The sequence below is a fragment of the Sprattus sprattus genome (assembly GCF_963457725.1).
Source record: "Sprattus sprattus genome assembly, chromosome: 19".
Taxonomy (NCBI): Eukaryota; Metazoa; Chordata; class Actinopteri; order Clupeiformes; family Clupeidae; genus Sprattus; species Sprattus sprattus.
Genome location: NC_137917.1, coordinates 20,007,925 through 20,033,711, shown reverse-complemented (window position 1 = coordinate 20,033,711; position 25,787 = coordinate 20,007,925). Strand labels below are relative to the sequence as shown.

At 44.0% G+C, this 25,787-nt stretch overlaps 2 protein-coding genes across 2 annotated transcripts in view; both read right to left on the bottom strand.

Moving 5' to 3' along the window:
* Window positions 1-12,155, bottom strand: part of clcn1b (chloride channel, voltage-sensitive 1b) — a 39,292-nt gene extending 27,137 nt beyond the window's left edge. The window contains exon 1 of the mRNA XM_080857966.1: window positions 11,904-12,155. Within this exon, the coding sequence (XP_080714092.1) occupies window positions 11,904-11,954 (51 nt within the window). The 5' untranslated portion in view covers window positions 11,955-12,155. The remainder of the gene's footprint in view (window positions 1-11,903) is intronic.
* A 6,616-nt stretch (window positions 12,156-18,771) lies between these two features.
* casp2 (caspase 2, apoptosis-related cysteine peptidase) lies at window positions 18,772-25,222 on the bottom strand. The gene is made up of 11 exons (XM_080857980.1): window positions 24,875-25,222; window positions 24,086-24,242; window positions 23,651-23,800; window positions 23,230-23,302; window positions 21,985-22,076; window positions 21,198-21,371; window positions 20,895-21,023; window positions 20,352-20,442; window positions 19,976-20,170; window positions 19,641-19,750; window positions 18,772-19,385 (listed from the first exon to the last, which is right to left on the bottom strand). The coding sequence occupies exons 2-11, from the start codon at window positions 24,236-24,238 to the stop codon at window positions 19,251-19,253; spliced, it is 1,302 nt and encodes a 433-aa protein (XP_080714106.1). The 5' UTR covers window positions 24,239-24,242; window positions 24,875-25,222; the 3' UTR covers window positions 18,772-19,250.
* Between the last annotated feature and the right edge of the window lie 565 nt (window positions 25,223-25,787).

The following is a 25,787-nucleotide window of genomic DNA, read 5'->3' as shown; positions in this document are numbered from 1 at the left end:
AAGTCCATGAGCCTCTGAGCTCTCCCATGACTCACCAGCCTGTGGGCTCGGCCCGCCAGAAGGCACTACAGCATAATTAAGAGGAGCTCTTGGGCTGGATGGCTTCTATTACCAGCACCTGCTACTAGAGGAGGTGAAGCCTAGGGATGATAACTCACGCAGGACTTACACTAGCATGTTAAGCTTAGGGATGATAACTTACACAGAAGTTACACTTGCATGTTAAGCTTAGGGAGGATAACTCACAGAGAAGTCACACTTGCATGTTAAGCTGAGGGAGGATAACTCACAGAGGAGTTACACTTGCATGTTAAGCTTAGGGATGATAACTCACACAGGACTTACACTAGCATGTTAAGCTTAGGGAGGATAACTCAGACAGCAGTTACACTTGCATGTTAAGCTTAGGGAGGATAACTCACACAGAAGTTACACTTGCATGTTAAGCTTAGGGAGGATAACTCACAGAGGAGTTACACTTGCATGTTAAGAAGATGGCTGTATCCAAAGGGGCGACAATACAAGGACGATATGCATTTTAGCAGATATTTAGCATTTAGCACCCTTTAGCATTGTTAGCATCTACTGTAGCTCCCCCTATGTGGCTACAGTACTAGGAGCATCATGAGACACCACAAAAGAGGGGGGTCGTGTGAGTGACATTTAAGGTTGTGGATGGCATTTTCCCAAATGGATGAAGCCAGTTGATGTTTGTCAGCCGGAAGATTGGACCTTATTGTCAGAGAAGGCAGTGGAGTGACTGAAAGCCACCCGCAGAGGAGTTGAGACGAGTGCCAACGGACTTCCCTTCTCTCCAAGACATGCAGCAACACCACACACTCCTTATTCTTTTAGAGAGAGATGCATTTCATATTTCTGCATGTTAAAATCCCCATCACATTTATATTTATTCATTTGGGAGACATTACATTTTATGTTAGTGTTCATATATGTATGTATAATGGAGTTGTATATGTTGCATGTAAATTAATATAGTTTTTTCTCTCCTTCTTGGTAGGGATATGATAAGACGGTGTTCCATTTTTAAACGGCATCTCACACATTTGTGGTATCTCTACCTAGGTCTCCTTCAAGTCAGCCAATAAATGTGAGTGGCTGGCCTCAAAATCTGGTGAACCGAAGCTTGCCGTTTTGATGGCTGGCAGAGGACTGGGACTTTAAGTGAAGGGCTGGCAGTAATCAAAAACTGAGAGCAATTTCAAACAGCTCTGACACCAGCCACAGAGCTGCAACACTCTCTCTCTCTCTCTCACACACACACACACACACACACACACACACACACACACACACACACACACACACACTGACCTTGTGTCAGGCATAACTCAATCACTGCAGCCTGTGGCGTGAGATTGTGAACTTTGAATGCTGTATAGGATTTAGTACAGACAAACACACACACACACACACACACACACACACACACACACACACACACACAAAATAACTCTCACATACTCTCAGCTACACATATCCACATGTATAACCTGCTCAAACATACCTACAGCATGAAGGCACAACATATAATGTACACAAACAACGACAACAACTCTGTAAATGTCGGACTGTTCTTGGTAAAACACATCAGTGCTGTTAACTGTGACTAATTCAAAGCACTGCTATTGAACTATGTGTGTGTGTGTGTGTGTGTGTGTGTGTGTGTGTATGTTACGGTCACATTGGCATCTTTTATGTCTCTTCAACCGTATAATATCTATCGACATCTACCACAAATCCTAAATGCACACACACACATACACACACACTCACAGTCACACTCACACCCACACACAAACACACACAGATATACCCAATAATGCACACTTACTCTTACATACATACACACATATATTTATAAATACACACACACAATATTGCGTGCATACACACACACACGCACGCACGCACGCACACACACACTCACACAAACACACACACACACACACACACACACACACACACACACACACACACACACACACACACACACACACACACACACACACACACACACACACACACACACACACACACACACACACACACACACACACACACACACACACACACACACACTACACACACCCGCTCCCAGCACTGCACTAATGAGAGGAGTGTTTGGTTCTGATGAGAGTATGAGTTAATTTAGCCTTTCTTAAACAAACACACACAGTCGTTCCCTGCACCCCTTAACCATTATTCTTAATCAAATCATTAGAAACAAAAGGCAGATGTCTATAATTAAAGCCGCTGGAGCAGCGAGAGCAGCAGTGGGCGCCGCACCTCACAGCTATAAATTCCCTCACGCCTCCATCAGCGCCGTTGCTTATTTGCTTTGCCAGGCAACAGATGCCAATGCTGAGAGCCAATGCTGGACAGCAGCATGCACAGGCAGCACACTCTTGCCATAGTGAAGATTGCTTACAGCTAGCCAGCCTTATAAAAATAAAAATAAAAATAAAACGTGACAACAACGGCTTTTCTGCTCTTACAACAACTTTTTTCCAAAATAAATAATATATAATATAATATGTGCAGTATGTTCCATAAATGATTCATATCGGCAGCTATATTTTATGAGGTAAAGTGCAATTCATTTATTAGGAATACATTGTTACATATATTATATACCTATAATATATATAACATATGTATACATACACACACATATTTAATATAATAATAATAAGAAGAATATATCCATATAAATGTATATATATTTACAGCTCCTATTGAGATAAATAGCTCCTATTGAGATAAATAATGTCTGTAAATGTGTTAAAGTTTTGATAAGTTGGGTACACCACAGAGAATCACTGACCTCTACTAAATAAAGCTGGATGAAGAATAAGCTGGCAACAATAACCTCTGTTTGTTTGCCTCAAAAAGCACAGCAGCTATATATATATACAGGGATACATTTTGAAGTAGGAATCTATTCGCAGCTGATTATGTAAACACAATCATGCTTTTAAAAGGCTTATATTTTTACCGTTTTACTTTTGGCAAAGTCAGGTCCAAAAGAAACCAGAAAACAGCTTAATATAACTGCAAGTTATCCACATACTATTGGTTGGCATCACTATGTTCATAAATAACCCTGCAAAAAATAATAAAAAAATGTCACAAAAACCAAACTCCTTGCATGTAAACAACATATTCTTAAAGTGTGCTTCAGCACTGCCCTCCTACCTCCTCTGTGTCTGTTCTCGTGGGCATGGTGACCACGGCTGTTGTCTTGATGTCTTTGTTATTTGAACCAACACAGAGCACCTAACTACAGCATCCAGATATAAATAAGCCTGCATGGGTATGACCACAGCCTGGGAGGGCACAGGTGACACAGGTGACACAGGTGGGTGGAGGTGGGTGGAGGACGTGGGTGGAGGTGGGTGGAGGTGGGTGGAGGTGGGTGGAGGTGGGTGGAGGTGGACAGAGAGGAAGTAGCCGCAGGAAAAAAATAATTTGTACGTGAGCGTGAAAGAGAGAGAGAGAGAGACCTTCAAGGGCATTTGGCATAGGGAGTACCATATTGCTCTTCTAGATCATCACTTTGGAAGTAGCCATAGGGAAAAAATATTTGTGTAGGTAACAGCGACAGAGAGAGAGTCAGAAAGAGAGAGAGTGAGAGAGAGAGAGAGATAGAGAGAGAGAGAGAGAGAGAGAGACTTGACATAGGAAGCACCATACCAGCCTTCTAGATCATCACTTTGCACAACTGTTGATAGGTGTGTGAGGAGCAATTGGCCACGAGGAAACACACGCCGTCACCGCTGTGATTTAGTGACAGAGGGCTGGCGTGAGAACCAGGCTCTGAGCTGAGAGGTGGACACAGGAATGCCATTCTCTCTGTCTCTCTCTCTCACACACACAGACACACTTTCACACTTCATCCATCATTTCATCAATCACTCCGTCTGTTTGTCTTCCAACATCTCTCCATCCATCTATCAATAGGTGTTTGCTTTCCTTTCTGATGCAAGGCTATTCACCAACTCTGATCTCAGAACAGTTATTGTAAAACCTACTGCAACAAAACTGCAAAGTGTGTCAACTTCAAGTGTAAAATACTCAGACACTTTAAGGGTATTTGTGAGAGTGTGTGCACTTTCTAAACAGGTATATGTGCTAATGTGTGTTTTAAGTGGTATAGACTACTGTCTTGACTTTCAAAGTTCTTTTTTCTTCTTTTCCCACATCCAATGCCATTTCTACAGTAGAGATCCAGCCTGTAGCTTATCAACTGCTGGAGAGACATGGTTCGTGCACCGACTTGTTTTCACTGTCAAGGGTGAGTGTCCAGTGTTCAGTATGTACCATCTGGGTAAGAGGGAGTTGACAGAGCAGCTTAAACACAAGACTAAGTTATTAAGTCTCTCTGTGTGTGTGTGTGTGTGTGTGTGTGTGTGTGTGTGTGTGTGTGTGTGTGTGTGTGTGTGTGTGTGTGTGTGCGTGTGAGTGTGTATAAGTGTCTGTGTGTGTGTGTGTGTGTAAGTGTGTGTATGTGGGTGTGTGTGTGTGTGTGTGTGTGTGTGTGTGTGTGTAAGTGTGTGTGTGTAAGTGTGTGTGTGTGTGTGTGTGCGCGTGTAACTGAGAGAGACAAGGACAGAGAGAGTTGGAGTATGGAGCGAGAGGTAGAGAAGAGTACTAGCAGGAAAGAGAGTGAGAGTTGCTAACAGATGCCTGTACTGAAGGACACTGTGACTTTGAGAGTTAATTAAAAATAATAATAATGACAGATTCCTTGGTCCCCTGTGTGTGAGCATGCGTATGTGCGTGTGTGTGTGTGTGTGTGTGCGCGTGTGTGTATGTGTGTGCGCGTGTGTGCTTGCCTGTGTGAGAGCCTGTGTGTTCTTACCTACCAGAGAATAATGATAAAATAAGACCCATTCACAGAGTGACAGATGAAGGGCATAGACCACCAAAAACACTCCTTTCCCAGACTCTCTCTCTCTCTCCCTCTCTCTGTCCCTCTCTCTCACACTCACACTCACACTCACACTCACATTCACACACACACACACACACACACACACACACACACACACACAGACACACAAACAAACACACACACACACACACACACACACACACACACACAGACACACAAACACACACACACACACACACACACACAACACGCAGCGCCCTTGGGAATTACCGAAAAAGAAGCAGAAAACAGATGTCTCCCAATTGTCACACACAAACAGATGAACACACGGAGATAAAAGGCTCCCCCTGCACCCTCACACCCAAGTCAGTGTGCACCGAAGCGGGCGCTTTAGCGTTCCTCCAGCATGCATTATTCAGTCATACACATCTGCTGTGCCCACGACAGTGCTCAAGCATCTCTTAACTACACTTAGGCTGTCTCTCTTCTCACAGATTGCTCAAGACTAAACCTGCAGGATAAATGTCCAATTAGGATTATCAAATGACTTTCACTTTACATGAAAGGGACTCACAAAAACTTAATTACAAGTGTATAATCGTATGTATTAGTACACATATATATTACAACACAGGTAAAACAAATCTCTTCTTTTCGATGGACATACACATTGCCACTATCTGAATGTGTTTGTAATCTTGCCTAATACATTTTTTAACATTAATCCACCAATGCAAATATTTCCTTACCAGAATTTGATCTATATTCAAAACCGTCTCGAAGGTGTTGATGGGATCTCTTATCATGTTCTCTCTCATTCCTGGTGCTTTCTATCTCTGTGTTCACCTGTCCCTCACTGCACGACTTTACCTTTCTCTTTCCCTCTCTCTGTCTTACCCTTCTATTTTGTCCTTTTCTCCTTCAAAAAAGATGAGAAAAAAACTTCCAGTATGACTGTACCTGCCCCCTGTATACCTGAGGAGGTTCATTACTGTATGCATTGCCCAGACAGGTAGCGTTAATTAAAAGACTGCATTACCCAGAAACCCACTGGAGAGGTCAAAGGTCAACCTACACACCCAGTCTCGACAATAACCTGTCAGCAAGTCTTAATTCAACGGCCACATGGTCCTGCAAGATCTAACCTGATCTAATCTAAGCAGAGGCGGTTTCCTGACTCATAGTGGAGCAGATCGGATCACATAAGAGCCCATATGGGGATGTGTGTAGTCACTGACTGCACAGATGATGGATATGTGGCAAGGTCATTTGTGACTCTCGTGACAGGAGAGCCAGCATGTGCGTGCAGATTTCATCCTGCAGACAAATCACGGCGCTGAGCATGTGCAGACCCTCCTGTCCTTGACGACGACCTTCGCCTCCAGACTCCAATGGTGCCGATGTGGGGACCTTTGGGCTCGCTTTGGACTGAAGCACTCACTATACCCCTTTATGTTCATACGTGTACATACATACACAAACACACACACACCCACATACACACACACACATGCAGCACACACACACACAAGATCCTTTCCATTCTTTGTCAAGGTTGCTTGTTCATAGTCACACTCTCCAATCGTTCCTTGATGAGCTGGTAATCTCATTGGGAATCTTTGTCAGAAGATTTCCCCAATTGTTTTTTTTGGGGGGGTGGGGGGGGGGGGTAATTTAGTCACAATCAACTGAGCATCACCTTATTTAACTGGCCACATTTCTCATTTTCACACTGGCATGCCAGCCATCAATATCACCAGTGAACCTGATAACTCCAGTAGCTAGTCCAACACGGTCAATTATATTGAACATGGTTTGATGTTGTTTAATCTCCCCTCTCTGTCTCCCCCCTCCCTCCCCAACACTGCTCTCTCTCTCTCTTCTCCTCTTCCTTCTTCACACTCTATGAAGAAGCCTCAGGAAAAGTCAAGTTCTGCCAATCCTATCCAGCATATAAATATACCTTAACTGGCAAAAAACGATTCCAAGCAGCATGACCAAAGGATAATATTCAGTGTTTAGCCAGCTGGAACAAGGCAAAGAAAGGCTTTATCTGGCGTACGTATATACACCCCCCTGGACCGGGCCGATGGGCTCCCCTCCAGTGGTGGGTTCTGATCAGATTCGGAACATCAACAACACAATTGTTTTCGTCCTGGACATCATCACTGCGTCCCAAAGCAGCAGTCTCAGCAATTCATCTTTACGGCTAAGCCCATAAACAAAACGTTTAACTTGACTGAATTACTGCAGAGTTAAAAAAAAAAAAGCCAGTGTCAATAAAACGCTTCGACTCGGCAAAAATCAGTAAATCCAAACTAGACGGACACAAGGAACTTCTCACAAGCTACATTTGAACAGACAGAGACTACTGACTGACATACATAATATCCAAACATTGAGTGGCACTTCATTTACGGTATTTAAGCAGTTCTGGAAGGAAAGTCTGACTCGTGCTTATGCGTTCTGATCATTTCTGTTGCTGTAACTCGTTAACTGGCTTGTTTCCCACTGCTCATAAAAATCAATGTGTGTTTTCTGAAACCACCTACAAACACACACACACACACACACACACTGATGTAATCAAGATGGCAGAGGCAATCAGAATGCAACTCGCAAGATCCTTAAAGGTAAGTGGCTGACCTTGTGTTCAAAAGGCCTGTTGGACTGGAACACTGAGACTAGTGCTACCATGGTCCGACACTGACCTCCATATCACCTGCATTCAAATGAATCAATGTTAAAGGCACCCAGTGCAACTTTCGAGGCTTAAAAATAAACATTCAATTTCTAGTCTTTTTTACACGTAGTAAGTTTCAATAACTCCATACCATTACATACCGACATTCAAGCAGCAAAGTCGAGACGTCATTGTGTGGTGAAAACTGATAGAAAATCGATAACAACAACAATCGCCGCCATTTTCTTTATTTTTTGGTAACCTACAATAAATAAAGCAGGTTCCAGTCAATGGAAAAATGGCTTCTCCCCACCGGTGATTGTTGTTGTTTACGATTTTCTATCAGTTCTCACCACACAACGACGTCTCATCTTTGCTCCTTGAATGTCGATATGTTATGGTATGGAGTTATTGAAACTTACTACGTGCAAAAAAGACTAGAAATTGAATGTTTATTTTTCATTGAATGTTTACATAAAGTTGCACTGGGTGCCTTTTAAAGGGACAGTCCACGGTTCTAATCCTTTTATTGAAACTTTTTGTCTAATTGAGCTGATTGCTCCTCACAGCCATCTAGCTGTCCGTCCAGTGTGTGCTGAAAAACATCTCCAGTGTCCCTACACAGTCCTGGAGCTGTAAATGGGACACAAAAGGTGGTGGCTCGAACCGAGTCATAAACAATTCCAGCCAATCGACACGTTTCTTCAGGAACAAGGAAGGGAGGGGTGCTCTTGAGGTCTGATATCAACAACAAAGAAAAATCTAAACTTTAGTTGAAGCAAATGTACTCTTGATTTAGTCCCTCATGAGGAAATAATAGTTTTTACCCAAATCACATGTTCCACAATTATTGGCACCCTTTTATGTTCTTATGAATATAACGTAACTGAAGCATTTCTTCCTTTTGTATTTTACTTTTTCTAAGTTGATTGGAGTTTCACTGGGGTATAAATATGAGGTGACACAGAGGCCTGATCCCCACCATTAGGTTGAGGGGCTATGATGTTGTGGGGCTGTTTTTCCTCCAAAGGCCCTAGAAACCTCATTAGGGTACATGGCATCATGGACTCCCCGGAATACCAGGACATTTTAAAACCAAATTGTGCTGCCTCTGCCAAGAAACTAAAACTGGGTCGCCGTTGATTTTTTTTCAGCACGACCATGATCAAAAACACATGTCCTGATCAACACAAAAATGCTTTACTGAACACAGAATCAAGCTTCTACTAGGGCCATCCATCCCCGGCCTTAACCCCATAGAGAAACCTGTGGGATGAACTAAAGGGGAGAGTGCACAAGAAAGGACCTAGGACCCTGGGGCGATCTGGAGAGAGAGTCTATAAAGAAGAATGATCTCAAATTCCCTGCTATGTATTTTCCAACCTTATAAAATGTTTTAGGAGAAAACACAAAGGTGTTTTATTGGCAAACGGAGATTGTACAAAGTATTAAATGCAGGAGTGTCAATAAATGTGGCACATGCGGGTTCGTTAAAAATAATTATTTTTTGATTATTTTTTAAAGGTTGGATTTTTCTCATTATTTCGGCGTGAGACTAAGCTAATGAACCCAAAATCTAGTAACTCTTCTTACCCCCTTCACAAATAACTGTGTAGGGGACGGTACATTTCTGAGACAGATTGCAGAGATGTACAGACCCAGCCATTAATGTTCCGGTATTTATTTTACCTAAATAAATCCTAAATCCTAAATCCTAAATTGACCTTCTCTTTTCTTCATGTTCGTCCCCCTCACCTCTTTTCCTCTTTCAGCTCGAGCTGTAACTGAACTCTGGGGTTAAATTTATCCCCACTCACTGTCCTGATGCTCTCTGACACACTTTGCCTCTTGCGCTCTTTCTGAAAATACCCCCTTATCCATACATCTGTATGCAGTCCCACACCTTCGTTTCCCCCTTTCTCTCACTCATCTTTCAATCCATTTCACCTAAATCAATAGTTGTCTACAGTCTCTTCTTCTTTCATTCTTTCTATCTATTGTTCTTTCCATTTATCGTGCTTTCTTTCAATCATTCTTTCTATCTTTCTATCGTTCTTTCCATCTATCCATCACTAGCTGTGTTTTTCTGAGTAAGCCCAGTCTTCATTAGCCCTTCTTTACTTCAGTTTTAACAAGTACCCTCAAGTACCACAACATCTTCAAAACACACTAAGACACCGAGTATAAATATGACTGGTATCGTTAACTAGCAGGTCTTAAGAGCAAGTGTATGATTTACAGTTATGACCCTTACCCCTGTCTGGCAGTCCTCCTCCTCAGGCCTCCTCACAGTGAGTTCACTGCAGCTGTGTGACCTGGAAGTGACATCACTAACCAGCAGCCATTAACGTGTCCGTAACATGCACAGGTCAGACGGTGGGGTAAGCAGTTCGACAAATCAAAACGTTTGATTTTGCCCAGGGTGAAGTATGCGACCTGATACTGACATACAACCTGAGATGTACTCACTTGAGGAAAATAACAACACGCAAACAAACAAACAAAAAGTGGAACCTAATACACAAGATTGTTTACTAAGAACACATGATGTAGCAACCCTGTCATGCCAAGAGACCAATTAAGATATACCTAGAGTAGTCTTACACTAATAGAGAGATTACTTTAATATATTACTTATTGAGTTTATAAATAGTGCTGCTGACAGTAAGTCAGGCTGTGTGTCTGTTGTGAAATGTGGAAGTCATATGGGGCTCATCAATGTGTGTGTGTGTGTGTGTGTGTGTGTGTGTGTGTGTGTGTGTGTGTGTGTGTGTGTGTGTGTGTGTGTGTATACCTTCTAGAGAGGGAGAGACGGAAAGAGAGAGGAAAGAGTGAAAGCATTCACAGAGTGTCACCTCTTCTTCTCACTTTCACGCTGTCACAAGATACCCACCTTCCACACATACTGCTCCTAAACTTTACACCCACACACACACACACACTCACTCACAAACACACACACACAAACACACACACACACACATAAGAACTTTCAACCTTAGACACTCACCTGAAACACAATATTCTCACATACTAGTGCTCAACCTCGAAACCACACACACACACACACACATACACACACTTACTCACTCACAAACAAGAACCTTCAACCTTAGACACACACCCCGAAACACAATATTCTCACATACTGCTGCTCAACCTCGAACCACACACACAAACACACACACACACACACACACACACACACACACACAGGTTTTGCATTCCTATCCTCCACAACACAATAACAGCCAAGAGGTTTATTAGTTGTGCCGCAAGCCAAACTGAAACATTAGCGTTCGTTAAGGGATAGGAACACAATTATGTTAACCACGCCGAAATGGGAATGGGAGGAAGAGTAAGAGGAGAGGTGATATATGTATATTTAACTTTGCTCAGGTTACCCCCGCGATGCTACACTCTGTATGAATATGTATTTATATCTGTCGTCCGACCAACTCTCGCACTAATGACTTCCCAATGCAGGCGCTTTAATAAGGAAAAATAGGCTGTGCATTTCCCTAATCCCCATCTAATTAGTGTCAATTTAGTCCTGATTAATTGTATACATTTCCTCTCATTTGAAGTCAACTGTGCGTTTAGTGTTGATAGTTTTACATGAAAATGTAACTACACTCTTTATATGGTATACATTACTCTTACTATGATTTATTATCATTAGTAGTTATTGTTAAAGTACATGACATCTAACAATGGTCCAGTTACCAAAATTGTACCGAGCACTCGGAGATCAGAGCTAAACTGGTAAGCGAAGTTCTGCATCAATTTGACCATAAGTATATTGATGACAGCAGATCTAAAATAACAATGACGCTAAACTAACAATGAACATGCAAAACATTTAAACAAGTTCAATAACTTGATCTCCAAGTAAACTGTATAAACCCAACCTTCTTGGCAGTGTAATTGTATGATCAGTCAATGCAGAATAGCTGCCACACACAAATCTCCTCAAAAGTGTCCAAAATCTACACACGGTCTGGGACAGTGCGTTACACTGAAACACAACAAAAACGCGCCCAACTGTGTAGAAACCAAGCATGAGGACTAAGGTTCCGCAAGCTGGAATCTCCCGGATCTAAAGCTCTGCAAGCACCGTAGACACACACACACACACACACCCACACACACACACACACACACACCCACACCCACACACACACACACACACACACACACACGTTGGGAGCACAGCACAAGGGGCAGCCCCGCGCGGCACCTGAGGTCAAGACAAACGGAGAGACGGCGGGAGAAAAGGACGGACAAAAGGACGGACAGACTGACCAGGGTTTGCTGGTATCTCAGAGCCTTCCTTTGCGTCGCATCTGCAGCCATCGACACGCAGTCACTGGCCCAAAAATAAACCCAGTGCACACAACACGGTCTAACCAGCAGGGCCGTATGCGCACACACACACACACAGACAACACACACACACACACTAGTGTGCTCTCTCACAAAAAAAAACACACACACACACTCTCACACGGACACGAGAGGATTACGAGTTGATTATGATGATTATAGTGATGTCCCCACTGGGCACAGAAAGGTCCTTTCTCAATTTAGTCTGTGCTAAAGGTGGACTGAGAGATGGATAGATGGATGGATAGAGAGAGAGAGGGAATGGAGAGGCCAATGGAAAGAGAGGCAGACAGATGGAGAGAGGAGGAAGACACCCTGTCACATCTTTTCTAATTGACACTAGATAGGATGTTCATCAGGGAAGGCACACGTGGCTCACTGCCCTGTGCTAACCTCACACACACTCCTCCAGCATTAATACCATCTTTGTGTATACACTTTCACGTTCATACGATACACACACACACGACCTAGAGACGATCAAGTACACACACGCACACACACACACACAGGAACACACACACACACACACACTCGCACTGCCAGACATAACCCCCTGCAACTTGCAGCCGTGCATCACCCCACCCGGTCGGATTTCCGTTTTGCGGCGAGTGCCTGTGTGTGTGCGCGCGCGCATGTGAGTGTGTGTGTGTGTGTGTGTGTGTGTGTGTGTGTGTGTGTGTGTGTGTGTCTGTGTGTGTGTGTGTGTGTGTGTGTGTGTGTGAGAGAGTGTGTGTGTGTGCTGGCAGGGCTTTCGCTAGGGTTAGGTTGAGGGAGAGGTGGACCCCCTGTGGGCCCCACTGCAATGTGATGAGGGTTTGCTCCAGGGGTCTGCCAGAGGAGGGGCGGGGGGAGGCGGTAGATGGGGGGGGGGGGGGGGGGGGGGGAGAGAAACATAACCCCCCATGACAGGTCACACCTCATCAGCCGCCCAATTCCAATCAGGCTCGAACTCCCAGAATGCCCCTCACCGCATCCATAGTGACCTGCTCGAGGGCTGACTGCTCAGGCCACCTGTGCTTTAAGAACACCCACCCCAAACACACACACAAACTCTCTCTCTCTCTCACACACACACACACACACACACACACACACACACACACACACACACACACACACACACACACACACATATACAAACTCTCACACACACACACACACTCACACACACACACACACACACACACAATCACAAACGTTTAAAATCACTGATAACCTATCATCTGTCTTTTCACTCAATGTGTGATGCTTTAAAATTGAGGAACGTTCTTTCAGGAATAACCAAAGGGAGACAGTTTTGTACTTGGATGATATATAGATGTTATAGGTGACATGTGATCTCTCTTGCTCTCACACACATTGACACACACACATATAGACACATGAGACATACACACACACACACACACACACACACACACATGACACACACAGACACATTGACAAACACACATACATAAACATTGGCACACACACACACACACATTGACACACACACACACACACACAACTAATGTGATGGGCCCCCCTGTTCCATTCCAGGGAGATCGGGGTTGCTCTTCAGAGCACATGCGTCGGTGTGACACTGAAATCTGAGTGAGTCAGATGGGGAAATCGCTGGAAAAAATGTGTGGCAGCAGAACCGAGGACTCACAGGAGAAATGAGCTCCAACAGCTGGAGAGAGAGAGAGAGAGAGAGAGAGAGAGAGAGAGAGAGAATGAGAGAGATGGATAGAGGGAGAGAGAGAAAGGGAGAGCGAGAGCGAGAGAGGGAGGGAGAGAATGAGAGATATGGATGGAGGGAAAGAAGAAGATATACAGCGATAGGGAGACAGAAAGAAAAGAGGGAAAGAGAGAGGGAGATAAATAGGAATGAAAAGAGGTAGAGAGATGTATAGCTCATGTTGACTCCTTCCTGCCGTTAGTGGGGGTGTGTGTGTGTGTGTGTGTGTGTGTGTGTCTGTGTGTGTGTTAGTGTAAGTGGGGGGGTGATCCTGTCATATTACTCTCCCCTCCTGCTGTGGGAACAGACTGTGCAAGTCAGACACAGGTACAGCACAACAAACACACACACACACAGACACACACATTCACTCACACTCACTCACACACACACACACACACAGAGACACACACACACACACTCACTCACTCACACACACACACAGACACACACACACACACACAGAGACATTCACACAACCGCACACACACACTCACACACACACAACAAACTTAGCAACCAGCAAACAAAAACAACATATCCAGCTCAGCTCGGCACAGCAGAGATATACGTAGATAGTGAACAAACAGTACCACCCAGCACAAACACACTTTCATTGTACATCACACCATTACAACAAATCACCAGACCAGACACAAGACATTAAGAGGTGACTCCTTTTTATTTTCTCAGCCAATAGCAGTTGTTCCTGCCGTACAAAAATACATCTTTACAAACTATAAACTGTACAATCTCTAGTTCATTGATGGCCGACACCCTCCCTAGATAAGATCCGAACCCTTTGCAGTGGGGGCGGAAGCCTGCAGCGCATGGCGGTACCTCTGGCCAAACACTACGGGTGTGTGAGAACACGAGGGGCCAGCTCATAAAGGAGGATTACCTCCGAAGCGGCTGCGCTGCGGTCAATGCCTGCCAGGACGGGCTGGACGCGCTGCAGGACGGACAGGGTGTGTGTGTGTGTGTGTGTGTGTGTGTGTGTGAGGAGTGTCCTCGCACGTCTGACAGAAGGCAGTGGACGGACAGGGTGTGTGTGTGTGTGTGTGTGTGTGTGTGTGTGTGTGTGAGGAGTGTCCTTGCACGTCTGACAGAAGGCAGTGGACAGACAGGGTGTGTGTGTGTGTGTGTGTGTGTTTGAGGACTGTCCTTGCACGTCTGAGAGTTGGAAGTAAAAGAGAGGGGTTGTCCCTGTGTCCATGTCTGTTCAGACTGGGGTGTTTGGAGAACTTTGACACATTATGAGGGTTTTTCCCCCCCCTGGTTGATATGGAGGTAATTGTGTAGAAAACTGTTATTTCTGTCGCACCACCACTTGTGCAACAAACACAGGTGCAGGATATGCAATTGGAGTCGAATGACTGGCTGTAATATGAAGGTGCATAGAGGCAGAAGAGGATGCTCAAATACGTTTACCCAAATCATCTGATGGTTTTTGCCTGATAAACACTTCAGAGACAAGCAGATTCCACAGCTGTGTTTATATAAAATACTTCAAACAGTCAGACACACACACACTAAACCCAATCTCTCTCACTCTCATACACACACACACACGCACACTTTACCCAATATCTCTCACTATTATACACACACACAAGCACACACTTAACACAATCTCTCCTACTCTTACGGACATACACGCACACACTAAACCAAATCTCTCTCTTTTACACAGGCACACAAACTCAACGCAATCTCTCTCAATCTTTCACACACGTACGCACGCACACTCGCACACACACATATAGACAAACACGCAAGGCCCTATTTGGAGGGAAGTATCTGCTGTGCAATGGTCCAGCGCCACCTGGGATAATCATCGTCTCCTGGGCTAAATCTGAATACTTTAAAGGTTAGATGGACTTTGAGTCTGTGAGCTCCATTTCATCCATTTGAATTCATCTCTGAGAACTTAGGTCATCTGGACTTCAGGTTCCCTATAAATAAAGAGCGCTAGTCTCGAAATAGAATGGAACTGCCAAAAGGTAGACGCCTGAACGGCGGACGTTAAGAGAACAGAACCTCGTTCGCACAAATCTGCTCCTGTAGCTGCAACTCACTGACATTTAACTGGGAAAACACGACTCGTGACGAGCAGAGAGTGTGACAAGACACAGGACATGTAGAAATGCCTCAACAAGTCTGGTAAGGTCAAAGGTCAAGACCTTGACTCTAGCACGACCTCACTGCAGACCTCACAAGGAGAACAGGCGCACGCCCCGGCATTAACCCGGGATGATTTCGTAATCCTCTCCACATACTCACACACACTATATAACTACAGGGCACTGCAGCCAGAACAATGCAGATATTCTACACTGTCAGTGTCTGCCCACAAGGTGTGAGTGGGTGTGTGTGTGCGTGTGTGTGTGTGTGTATGGATAGTCACGTACACACACACAGTCCTATGTATAACCATCATAAATGATTAGTTGAAGGCGAATTATGTCGTTTTTAGTTTCAAGGCCTACAATTATGATCATTTTCAAAATATTTTTCATTTTATTTTAACAGGGTAAAGATAACAAATCTGAGACATAAGGATGCACAGAATGAATAGGAGTATTTCTGTATACACTGTCCTTTAATTGAGGCTTCAGAATAACAGCACTGTTGCCAGTGTGAAAAACAGCACAAACCACCTACAGCACCTTTAACAAGAAATATAAAAAAAAATAAAGAAAAATAAAGAAAATGATGTAAATGAAATAAGTCAAGCTATTAGTGGAGTCTCCCTACGTGACAAATCACTTGTGTCCACATCAGCATTTCTACATGCCCTCATTTCCTCAGCTCCACGCAGGCTAACTGCATGACAAGTTTAGCTGCAGCAAAACACCTTACCAGTCCTAACATGTCACACAAACACCTTACCAGTCCTAACATGTCACACATACAAAAATATAAACAAGACCAGCTCGTTCAATAGCAAAAAAAAAAAAGAAAAGATAAATCAATGACACTAGGGTGCACGTGTGTGTGTGTGTGTGTGTATGTGTGTGTTAGTGTATATGTGTGTGTGTGTGTGTGTGTGTGTGTTTATCTGTGTGTGAGAATGTGTGTGTTTGTGTGAATAGGAAACTGTGGAATGAATCTGAAGCCCTGGTCTGTGTATGAACTTGAGACTTTGCTGCCACCCTGAGTCAAGCCAAGGAAATACATAACCCTCTCTATCACTTTTACTCTCTCTCACACACACACACACACACACACACACACACACACACACACACACACAGTTTGAGTGGCAGGAGATTACAGCCAGGTAGAGCAGTAATCAGAAGGGCACAGAGGGACTGCTACTACTGAGGCACTCACATCAGGCCAACTGTCAGACTCCACTCAGTCACTCAGTCACACTAAAGGGGGGGGGGGGGGGGGAAGAGTAGTGACACAGTGAGAGACAAGGCAGAGGAAGAGGAGAAAGTGGAGGGGGGGGGGCAATAGAGGGCAAAAACAAAGATAACAGTGGGAGCAGGGAGTCGACATGCAGAGACAGCAGGGAAAACACTCTAGACTGACACCTGCTGGCAGAGGGATGTCACAAGAGGTTACATCAGGTGCCAACTGTATGTGTGTGGGTGGGTGGGTGTGTGTGTGTGTGTGTGTGTGTGTGTGTGTGTGTGTACGTGCAGATATGTGAGTACATATGTACGTATGTCTGTGTATATGTGCAGGTATGTTTGAGAGTGTGATCAGATATCTGAGTCTTTACACTTTACAGGTATATCTGCAGATGGACACATTCATCTGTGTCTGTAAATCAATCTATGTATGTATGTATATGTTAAGTGTGATTGCATTTGTGCAGGCATGTCTATGAGTGCACTGGAGAGAAATGTCTGTGGAAAACACTGGTCTGTGGCAGCGGGGAATGTCTGTGGAAGTGTGGAAGACAACTGAGGCAGCTACTGAGCTCTGTGTGGGTAAGAGCTTTTCACTTTCACACATAGAATGAGCGTTAACACAGGCACACACACACACACACACACACGCGGACACACGCACGCACACACACACACGAACACACACACACACACAAGGTGCAGTTAACAACAAAATCAGAACAAAGCTTGAAGCACTAAAATCATGTTGCATATTTCATTTGAAGAAACAAAAATGCCCATTCGGGTACAGACAAGATGAACACGATGAACAAGATGGGACCAATAAACTATAAAATGCAAAAATAAACTCACAACAGAACCAAAGAGCGCAGAGATCATTAGTCATGTGAAAAATTTAAAAGAAAATGATAAAGGAATATAAATGTAGACATTTGAGAATACTGGGGTAGTACATTATTGTCTAAACTGATCCTGCATTCCAATAATAAGTCCATATAAAATCTTATTTACAAACATACTGAGAATCTTTTGCTGAACATTTGGATTTTTTTATGATTATATTCTATTCTTCGGTCCATTAAAAGTGTCTTTCGTTTGTAATACAGTTTCCATATCTGTGCAGCTGGATCTGTAAGCTTAACCAGAGCAGAGTACAGATATTCATATCCAAACATTTGTATTGGATAAAGGCAATTTGGTCAAAGTGGAGTGAATGTGTGTGTATCTACTATGGCAGTACAGTAAATGTATGAGGAGTCTGGAAAGAAAAGAGAAATAGAGAGAGAGAGAGAAAGAGAGAGAGAGAGAGAGAGAAAGAGAGAGAGAGAGAGTGTGTAGTAGTTCTGTTAACCGCTCAAACAGCCTCCAATTAACTTTGAGACCTTCACAGCTAAACTGGCAGTGGAAGACACAGACAACAAATGTACAAAAGAGCGCACCATATGTAAAACACATAATAACAAACACATTTTAAAATGCATTAAAAACAATGGTGTAAAATTACTTTTAAAAAAATCTAGAAAATAATTTCCAACCACTCATTGGTATCATGTTCTTACTGGTGCGAAAAGAATGACGATATATGAAAATGGTAAAAAATTTGAACATTTCACTGTATCCATATTCTTTGCAAGCTGCATTAAAAAGACACGTTACTTTGCTCTAAATGGCATTGTTTGAGTAAGTGCCTTTGTTTCTCTCTAAAATGTGAGTAAACAAATGTGTGTGTGTGTGTGTGTGTGTGTGTGTGTGTGTGTGTGTGTGTGTGTGTGTGTGTGTGTGAGAATTTTGGCACAGCAAAAAGCATTCATGAATGAAACTTCTGTTGGTCTGCATGAGTGTATCAGGGAATGTCTAGATGGAAAACCTTCATGAATAGCCTGTGCATGAGGAGTGTGCGTGAAAGCCAATTCAGTCTGGAATGTGGTGTGTGTGTGTGTGTGTGTGTGTGTGTGTGTGTGTGTGTGTGTGTGTGTGTGTGTGTGTGTGTGTGTGTGTGTGTGTAGAGAGTGAGAGAGTGGCTTTGCTGGTATTTCTTTGTGCCTTGGGACACTGCATCCGTTTCTGTGTGTGTGTGTGTGTGTGTGTGTGTGTGTGTGTGAGTGTGTGTGTGTGTGTGTGTGTGTGTGTGTGTGTGTGTGTGTGTTTATATGTGTGTGAATGGTGAGACAGAGTTCAGTTGGGTGGGTAGTACTTGGGGAAGAGGAACAGGTCTTTGCAAAGGGAGCTGTTGAACTCTGACATCTCTTTACAGCGATGATGAGCTGAGCCTGGAGCGTAACCTTCTCTCTCCTTTATACGCCCGTTCACCTGGAGGCAGAGAGAGGGATGAAGAGAGACAGAGGGAGGAACAGAGAGAGCGAGAGAGAGAGAGAGAGAGAGAGAGAGAGAGACTGTCAGTTCCAAAACACTAAATCAGAAAAGAACAACTGACAAGAGAATAACTGTGTGTGAGACAGATAGAGAGACCAGAAGAGAGAATGTATGTGTATGTGTGTGTGTGTGTGTGTGTGTGTGTGTGTGTGTGTGTGTGTGTGTGTTTGCGAGGGAGAGTAGGAGCACTACCTGCACCAGGATGTCAGACAGGTGTGTGTCCCTGGCTCTCTGTCTGACTGCGTTGTTGAGCTCCTGAATGTACCAGGAGCCTTTCTTAGTGTTCCTCATGGCTGCCGTGCCTGCACACATGGGACACATCGCAGAGGTCAGACCAATGGAAGATAAAATCAACCACCCACACACACACACACACACACACACACACACACACAGACACACACACACACACACACACATATCAACACAGCTATACACACACTATATGACCAAGCCAGACAAACACACAATGTGTGGATCTGATGATAATGTGGTATGCATTTGAATCCAACAGCACACACCCCAACCTTTCAGAGAGGCAAAACCGCAGATCATATCAGAGCGTTGGGGTAGCTTGACTCGCATCCTCTCTCTTTCCCTCTCCTCCCTCTCTCTGTTCTGTCGTTCGCTCTCTTCGTCCCTCCCAGCGTCCCTCTGCTCACAGCCTGGCGACTGTGTTCGCTCCGAGCCGTCTAACTGGTCCACGCCATTGTCCATCTCCTCTGAAACAGGAAATACTGGGGTCACAAACCACAATTAGGTACAGGGGTGTGAGTGATTTTGGACAAAACACAAACACCAGCACACTCGCCCCCCTCTCTCTCTCTCCCTCACACACACACATCCACACTCACACACACACACACAAACACACACACACAAACTTGTGTAATGCATAGTCACCTCCTCTGCAAGCTTGGATGAAGAACATCTTTGGTTTGTTTTGCAGCTGAGGGCAGCGGGCATTATCAAAAGCCTCAAACACCCAGTCCAGCTGATAGGGTGAGAGAGAGAGAGAGAGAGAGAGAGAGAGAGAGAGAGAAGAGAGAGAGAGAGAGGGAGAGAGAGAGAGAGAGATAAGGGGAATAAAGAAATAAGTCAGCAAGTGAACGAGAAAGAAAGAGAGAAACCAATCCAAATGATTGCAATACATTTTAGACTACATAACTGCAGTCACCAACCAGGTGTGGAAAGGCAAGTCTGCAACCGTCTAATCATTGTTCTCTTCAAACTACATTACTCGCTCTCATTGGAGAACACAGTGATTTTCCACAACTGTCTACGATGACCAGCACTTCACTGTCGGTGACTGAAACGTTTGTGTGTTCTGAAAGGTCCATTAGTGAACCATCCCCCTTAACCCCCCACCCCCAGAACACACACACACACACACACACACACACACACACACACACACACACACACACACCCAAACTTCCCCCTCACCTCCAGCAGTTCTCCGTCCGTCCCGTAGACACCCCCCTCCTTCCCATGGGACAGCAGACACACAGCACAGCAGTCCATCTTATGGTGCTCCGTACGTTGGGTGAACTTCTCTATACACTCACGCATGGCCTACTCACACACGCACACACACACACGCACGCACGCACGCACAAACACACACACACACACACACACACACGAGACAAAAACAAGGTCAAAATATTTCCAAACCATGAGTTAACACAAGCTAATATAATCCAGGCACCAGTGGCGTGTTCATGATTAGTTCAGGCGATCACGCACCTGCGCAGTAAGGTTTTTGCGGAGGTCGACGATGAAGTTGAGCTCCACGAAGAGTCGTGTCAGCACGTCCTCGTCCACCTCTCCTCCCCGCCGCATCTCAAACTCTGCAGCCTCAAATTCCACGTTGCTAAGCACCAGGACCATCCCTCTGGGCTTGGACTTCATCCTGTACGCCTGTGGGCCAGACACACAGGGAGAGAGACACACGCACACATGTACATCAAGAGAAAGTCAAATATGGTAACTTCAACGCCAGCTGGCAAGGCATAAGATAAAGTAAAGACGTAAAGCACAAACAGCAGCAATACTAAACAAAAGCTTAACCATTTCATCAAACAGCTACAGACACGATTAGAAACACCAAACGGGGGGGGGCACTGTAGCTCACACAGTAGCCTCGACCATTCTGGCTTGACGCCCATGGCGGACACAGGTTCGAATCCGGCCTGATGTCATTTCTCCTGTCCACTCCCTAACTCTTCCCCCACTCATTTCCTGTCCCACTCTTAACTGTACTATCAATAAAAGGCATAAAAAGCCCAATATAAATCAAAAACAACAAAAAAAAAACACCAAACGGGACCCAGGGAGGGGAGCCGCAGAGGTAGGGCAGGCGTCCCAGAGCTATACACAGGCCCAGCGAGGATGAGGACCCAGGTTCGGGTCTCGCCTGACGCCACTTCTCAAGCTGACTCCTGATCTCGCTCTCTCTCCCACATTTCCTGTCTGAGCTTCGCTGTCCTATCAATGCAGGCAAAAAAGCCCAATAGTAATGCATGGTTCTTACCTGTTGCCAGTGAGAGTCATAGAATTCGGGAGTGCATGGCTGCACAGCTGTGGTAAGAGGGCAGTCAGTATCCAGACACATCTCTATGGACTCTGGATGGATGGACACACACACACACACACACACACACACACACACACACACACACACAGACACACAGAGACAGAAGTACACACCATCAAAGTCACACTCTACACAATCCTATACACAGTCCCAATAATATAATAGGGCAGCCTTACCCAACAAGCCATACAGCACAACAACAAAATAATATTTCAAACACACTTGAATCTGCTGCTTGAATCTGCTGTGTGTGTTATTTGCAGGGGAATGCTCTGTGTAGGAAATCTGTCCAATAAGATTAACCATCAGAATTTGTATCAATATATCTTATCAGTCTTTTCATTACACAAAACTCCCTGATACTCAAACTACGGTCCCTAAACCTGCTAAGATCCCTTAGAAACACACACACACACACACACACACACACACACACAGTAAAAAAAATCAATATCCACCATTACACTCTACAGCATGTACAAGAGAATCAATCATTTCCATCACGGAGTCCTTAAGACAGCACACAGGCCTCTCATCACAGGATCAATAGCAAACAGCTCACTGAGGCTCTTTATTGATCCACTGAGTGGATCATCTAAAGCAGATGGACATATAGCTTACACACACACACACAGACACACACACACACACACACACACACACACACACTCTCTCTCACACACACTCACTCATTCACTCACACGTGGATACACTATGTGACTTACAGTAAAGGATTTCTTAGACGTAAACACATGAATGCTTCTAATGCTGGTGCCTTTTTTGACCAGGCATACACTCAAATGCATCACAATGCATTAATAAGACATTAACACACACACACACACACACACACACACACACACACACACACACACACACACACACACACACACACACACACACACACACAAATGTGCCTTTTTACTGATGGTACATCAGGTTTGCACATGCTTCCTTTTGCACTAATGCAATTCACACAGAAATAACACTTAGCTGCCATATGCCAATCCCAACAGCTGTATCACTACTATAAGTATGGTTAAACCCGGTTGACTAGAAACAAAACCACTACTTCCCTGTTTTCTAACACTGGCTTGTGCTACTCAAGAATCAAAATAAGCCCATATCTCTCTGTTGTACTGCCATGGACACACTACAAGCTCGTATCTCTATTGTTCTTACCGTTAGGTCTGACCCTCTTGGCAGGCACTGGGCACTCCTGAACAGGAAGAGGGAAGCGAGGATCCACACACCTCTGAAAGAAAAAGCCCCATTAAGAAACGCACATACTGGTACACTAGTATGTAAAAATGTCTGCTAGCTTCACTATGAAGTCTGTGCCAAACCTGTTGCCATGGTTTTATGACTCACTCAAACTGGAGAATGCTGTTTGTTTGGGTGTGGACAGCCACCATTTCTGTGCATGTAGCTCCCTGTTTATGAATGTGTGTTCACCTCTGGGCTATAATCTCTTAAAAGTACCTGAATGTGTGTGTGTGTGTTTGTGTGTGCGTGGGCGTGTTTACTTAGTGAGCCGGTTGGTGTGTTCATATTTCTTTATACTAGAGTTCCAAAAGAGGTGTGTGTGTGTGTGTGTGTTAACCTCTTTATCTGGGCAGCTTATGAGCAGCTCATACAGGTGATCCTGTTCTGTTTCCCTGAGAGCCGTGCAGAAACTGCTGAATGCTTTGGGCCCTCGCTTCGGAAGGAGTGTCAGCAAATGCCAGCTTCGCTTGTTAGATGTCTCCTGAACCTTCAAGGTGAAAGACAAGTGCATTCAAACACAGGGATAAATGTTTAGTAGGAATTGATCCCTGGGTAACGTCTCAGGACTGCGGTTTATATGAATTCAGACGATGGATGAAGACAGGCACATATGTCATATTCCTGTCTCCTAGCTAATAATATATATGTATGAGTTGGTGAATACTGCTGACTTAAATGTACAACTTGAGAATTTAAGTCTAGCTAAAACTCTCCTAAACCTGCCTTGGTAGGCTTTTAGCATGCTGACAATATATATAAGTCAAATTCTCACCAAAATACGTTCTGCCATGCTGTCAGTCAGAATGTTTTCTGCCTGAAGATACTGGATTAGCAACTCGTCCACAACCATCTCTTTGCAGAGTGCAACGGAACGTTTCTTCAGCACCTGCTTGTCCCGTTCTTTCATACCGAACTCCCCCAACATGGTGCTGTGGGCGTGAAAAGTACAGAGAGAAGCAGGTCACGGTGTTAGCACACCAAAACGTCACTTTTGGACATCCAACCCACAAATCACATAGACGCAGATTATTTAAAGTTGAAAGCATGAAGGGAACGTTTGTATGGAACCGAAAAAATAACATGTGTCGCTTTAATTAGCGTTAAACAGAAGTCGACCCATTTCCCAACTAAAGCAAAACAAACCTTGGGAAGATTGTTTCCCCTACAATAATGGTTACAACCTGGAAAAACGTTAAGCAATACTAACGTTGTATGTTAGGTTGTTTTGTTTTACCTAGCTCCTCGTCTTGGAAAGAGTTAAAGTGAATGTTACTACAACTGAAAAGGTCGAATTAAAAAAGAAATTCATAGCTTGCAATCATCTGTAGTCTAACGTGACACGATAAACTACATTTGACCATAAGTGTGCTGATGTAATGCAACCATCTTTACTCAACCTGTTCATCTGTCTGTTCAGTCAGTTCATCATTTTGACGCAGAGTAACCGACTTTAAGCATTTTAGCTGATCATCATTTCATGCATCACCTTTCCAAGCAAGCTATCATGGTAATTTAACTCATGAGACGAGGCTGAAGTAACGAGCTAGACAGGGAATCTTACCTTGCTGTAGGTGTTAGTTATCCAGTTGTTCAGCAAAACATCCAGCAATGACTTGTACTACAAATGTAAAAAAAACTAGCCAGCCGTAAAAGTAGTAGTAGGTTTCCGCTGGCTAACTTCAGGCTCTCCCACAGCAAAGTTCAACAATGTGCTAACGTTAGCTAGCTAGCACACTGGCAAGATAAACACAACAAGAGTTGCAATGCATGCATGTGCTTATAGCTAATGTAATCGATTGGGAAACTCTGGACGACACTGTAAGCTATTGTTTACTATTTAACGCACTAGAGCTTGCTATCCAACTCTGATCCAAGAACTTCAACTCTAGCTACAGTATTGCATTATCAAAGCAAAAACAAGCCATTAAAAGCTGTTAGCCAGTCAGCTAAAAGATGGCTAACTGGCTTAGCTGTCAAAAACTTGAACTTGGACTGTACGAGTCATCCTTGTAAGTTGTTGTTCCACTACATCCATTGTACATCAAATACATTTAATGTCGAATTATAGCTGGCATCTAACTAAAATAAACGATCCTCGTAGTTAACGTTCCTTTCAACTGACAACTTCCGCGCGTTTGGAAACATACTACAGAGCGAATCGTATGGAGGAAGGAAATGATTGGCATGTGGGTGCCAAGTGAAACCACTACGCTACTAACCCGCCTACAGAAGAGGCGTGGTGAATAAGTTATGTATTGGGTTTTCAAATTTGAAATTAACTCTACTGTTTGTGAAGTCTCCTTGTACACAAGGCATGGAAAGAAATGATGCAGGCTAAGGAATAAGGGCTAGACAATCTTGGATTTTAGAGGCTGTGTGAGAAGCAAAATGTGCATAGAACTCTAACCTTCAAAATAGCCTATTACCTCCAAAGTGAAATTGAACACACTTATAAAGTAAAGTTATGCTATATT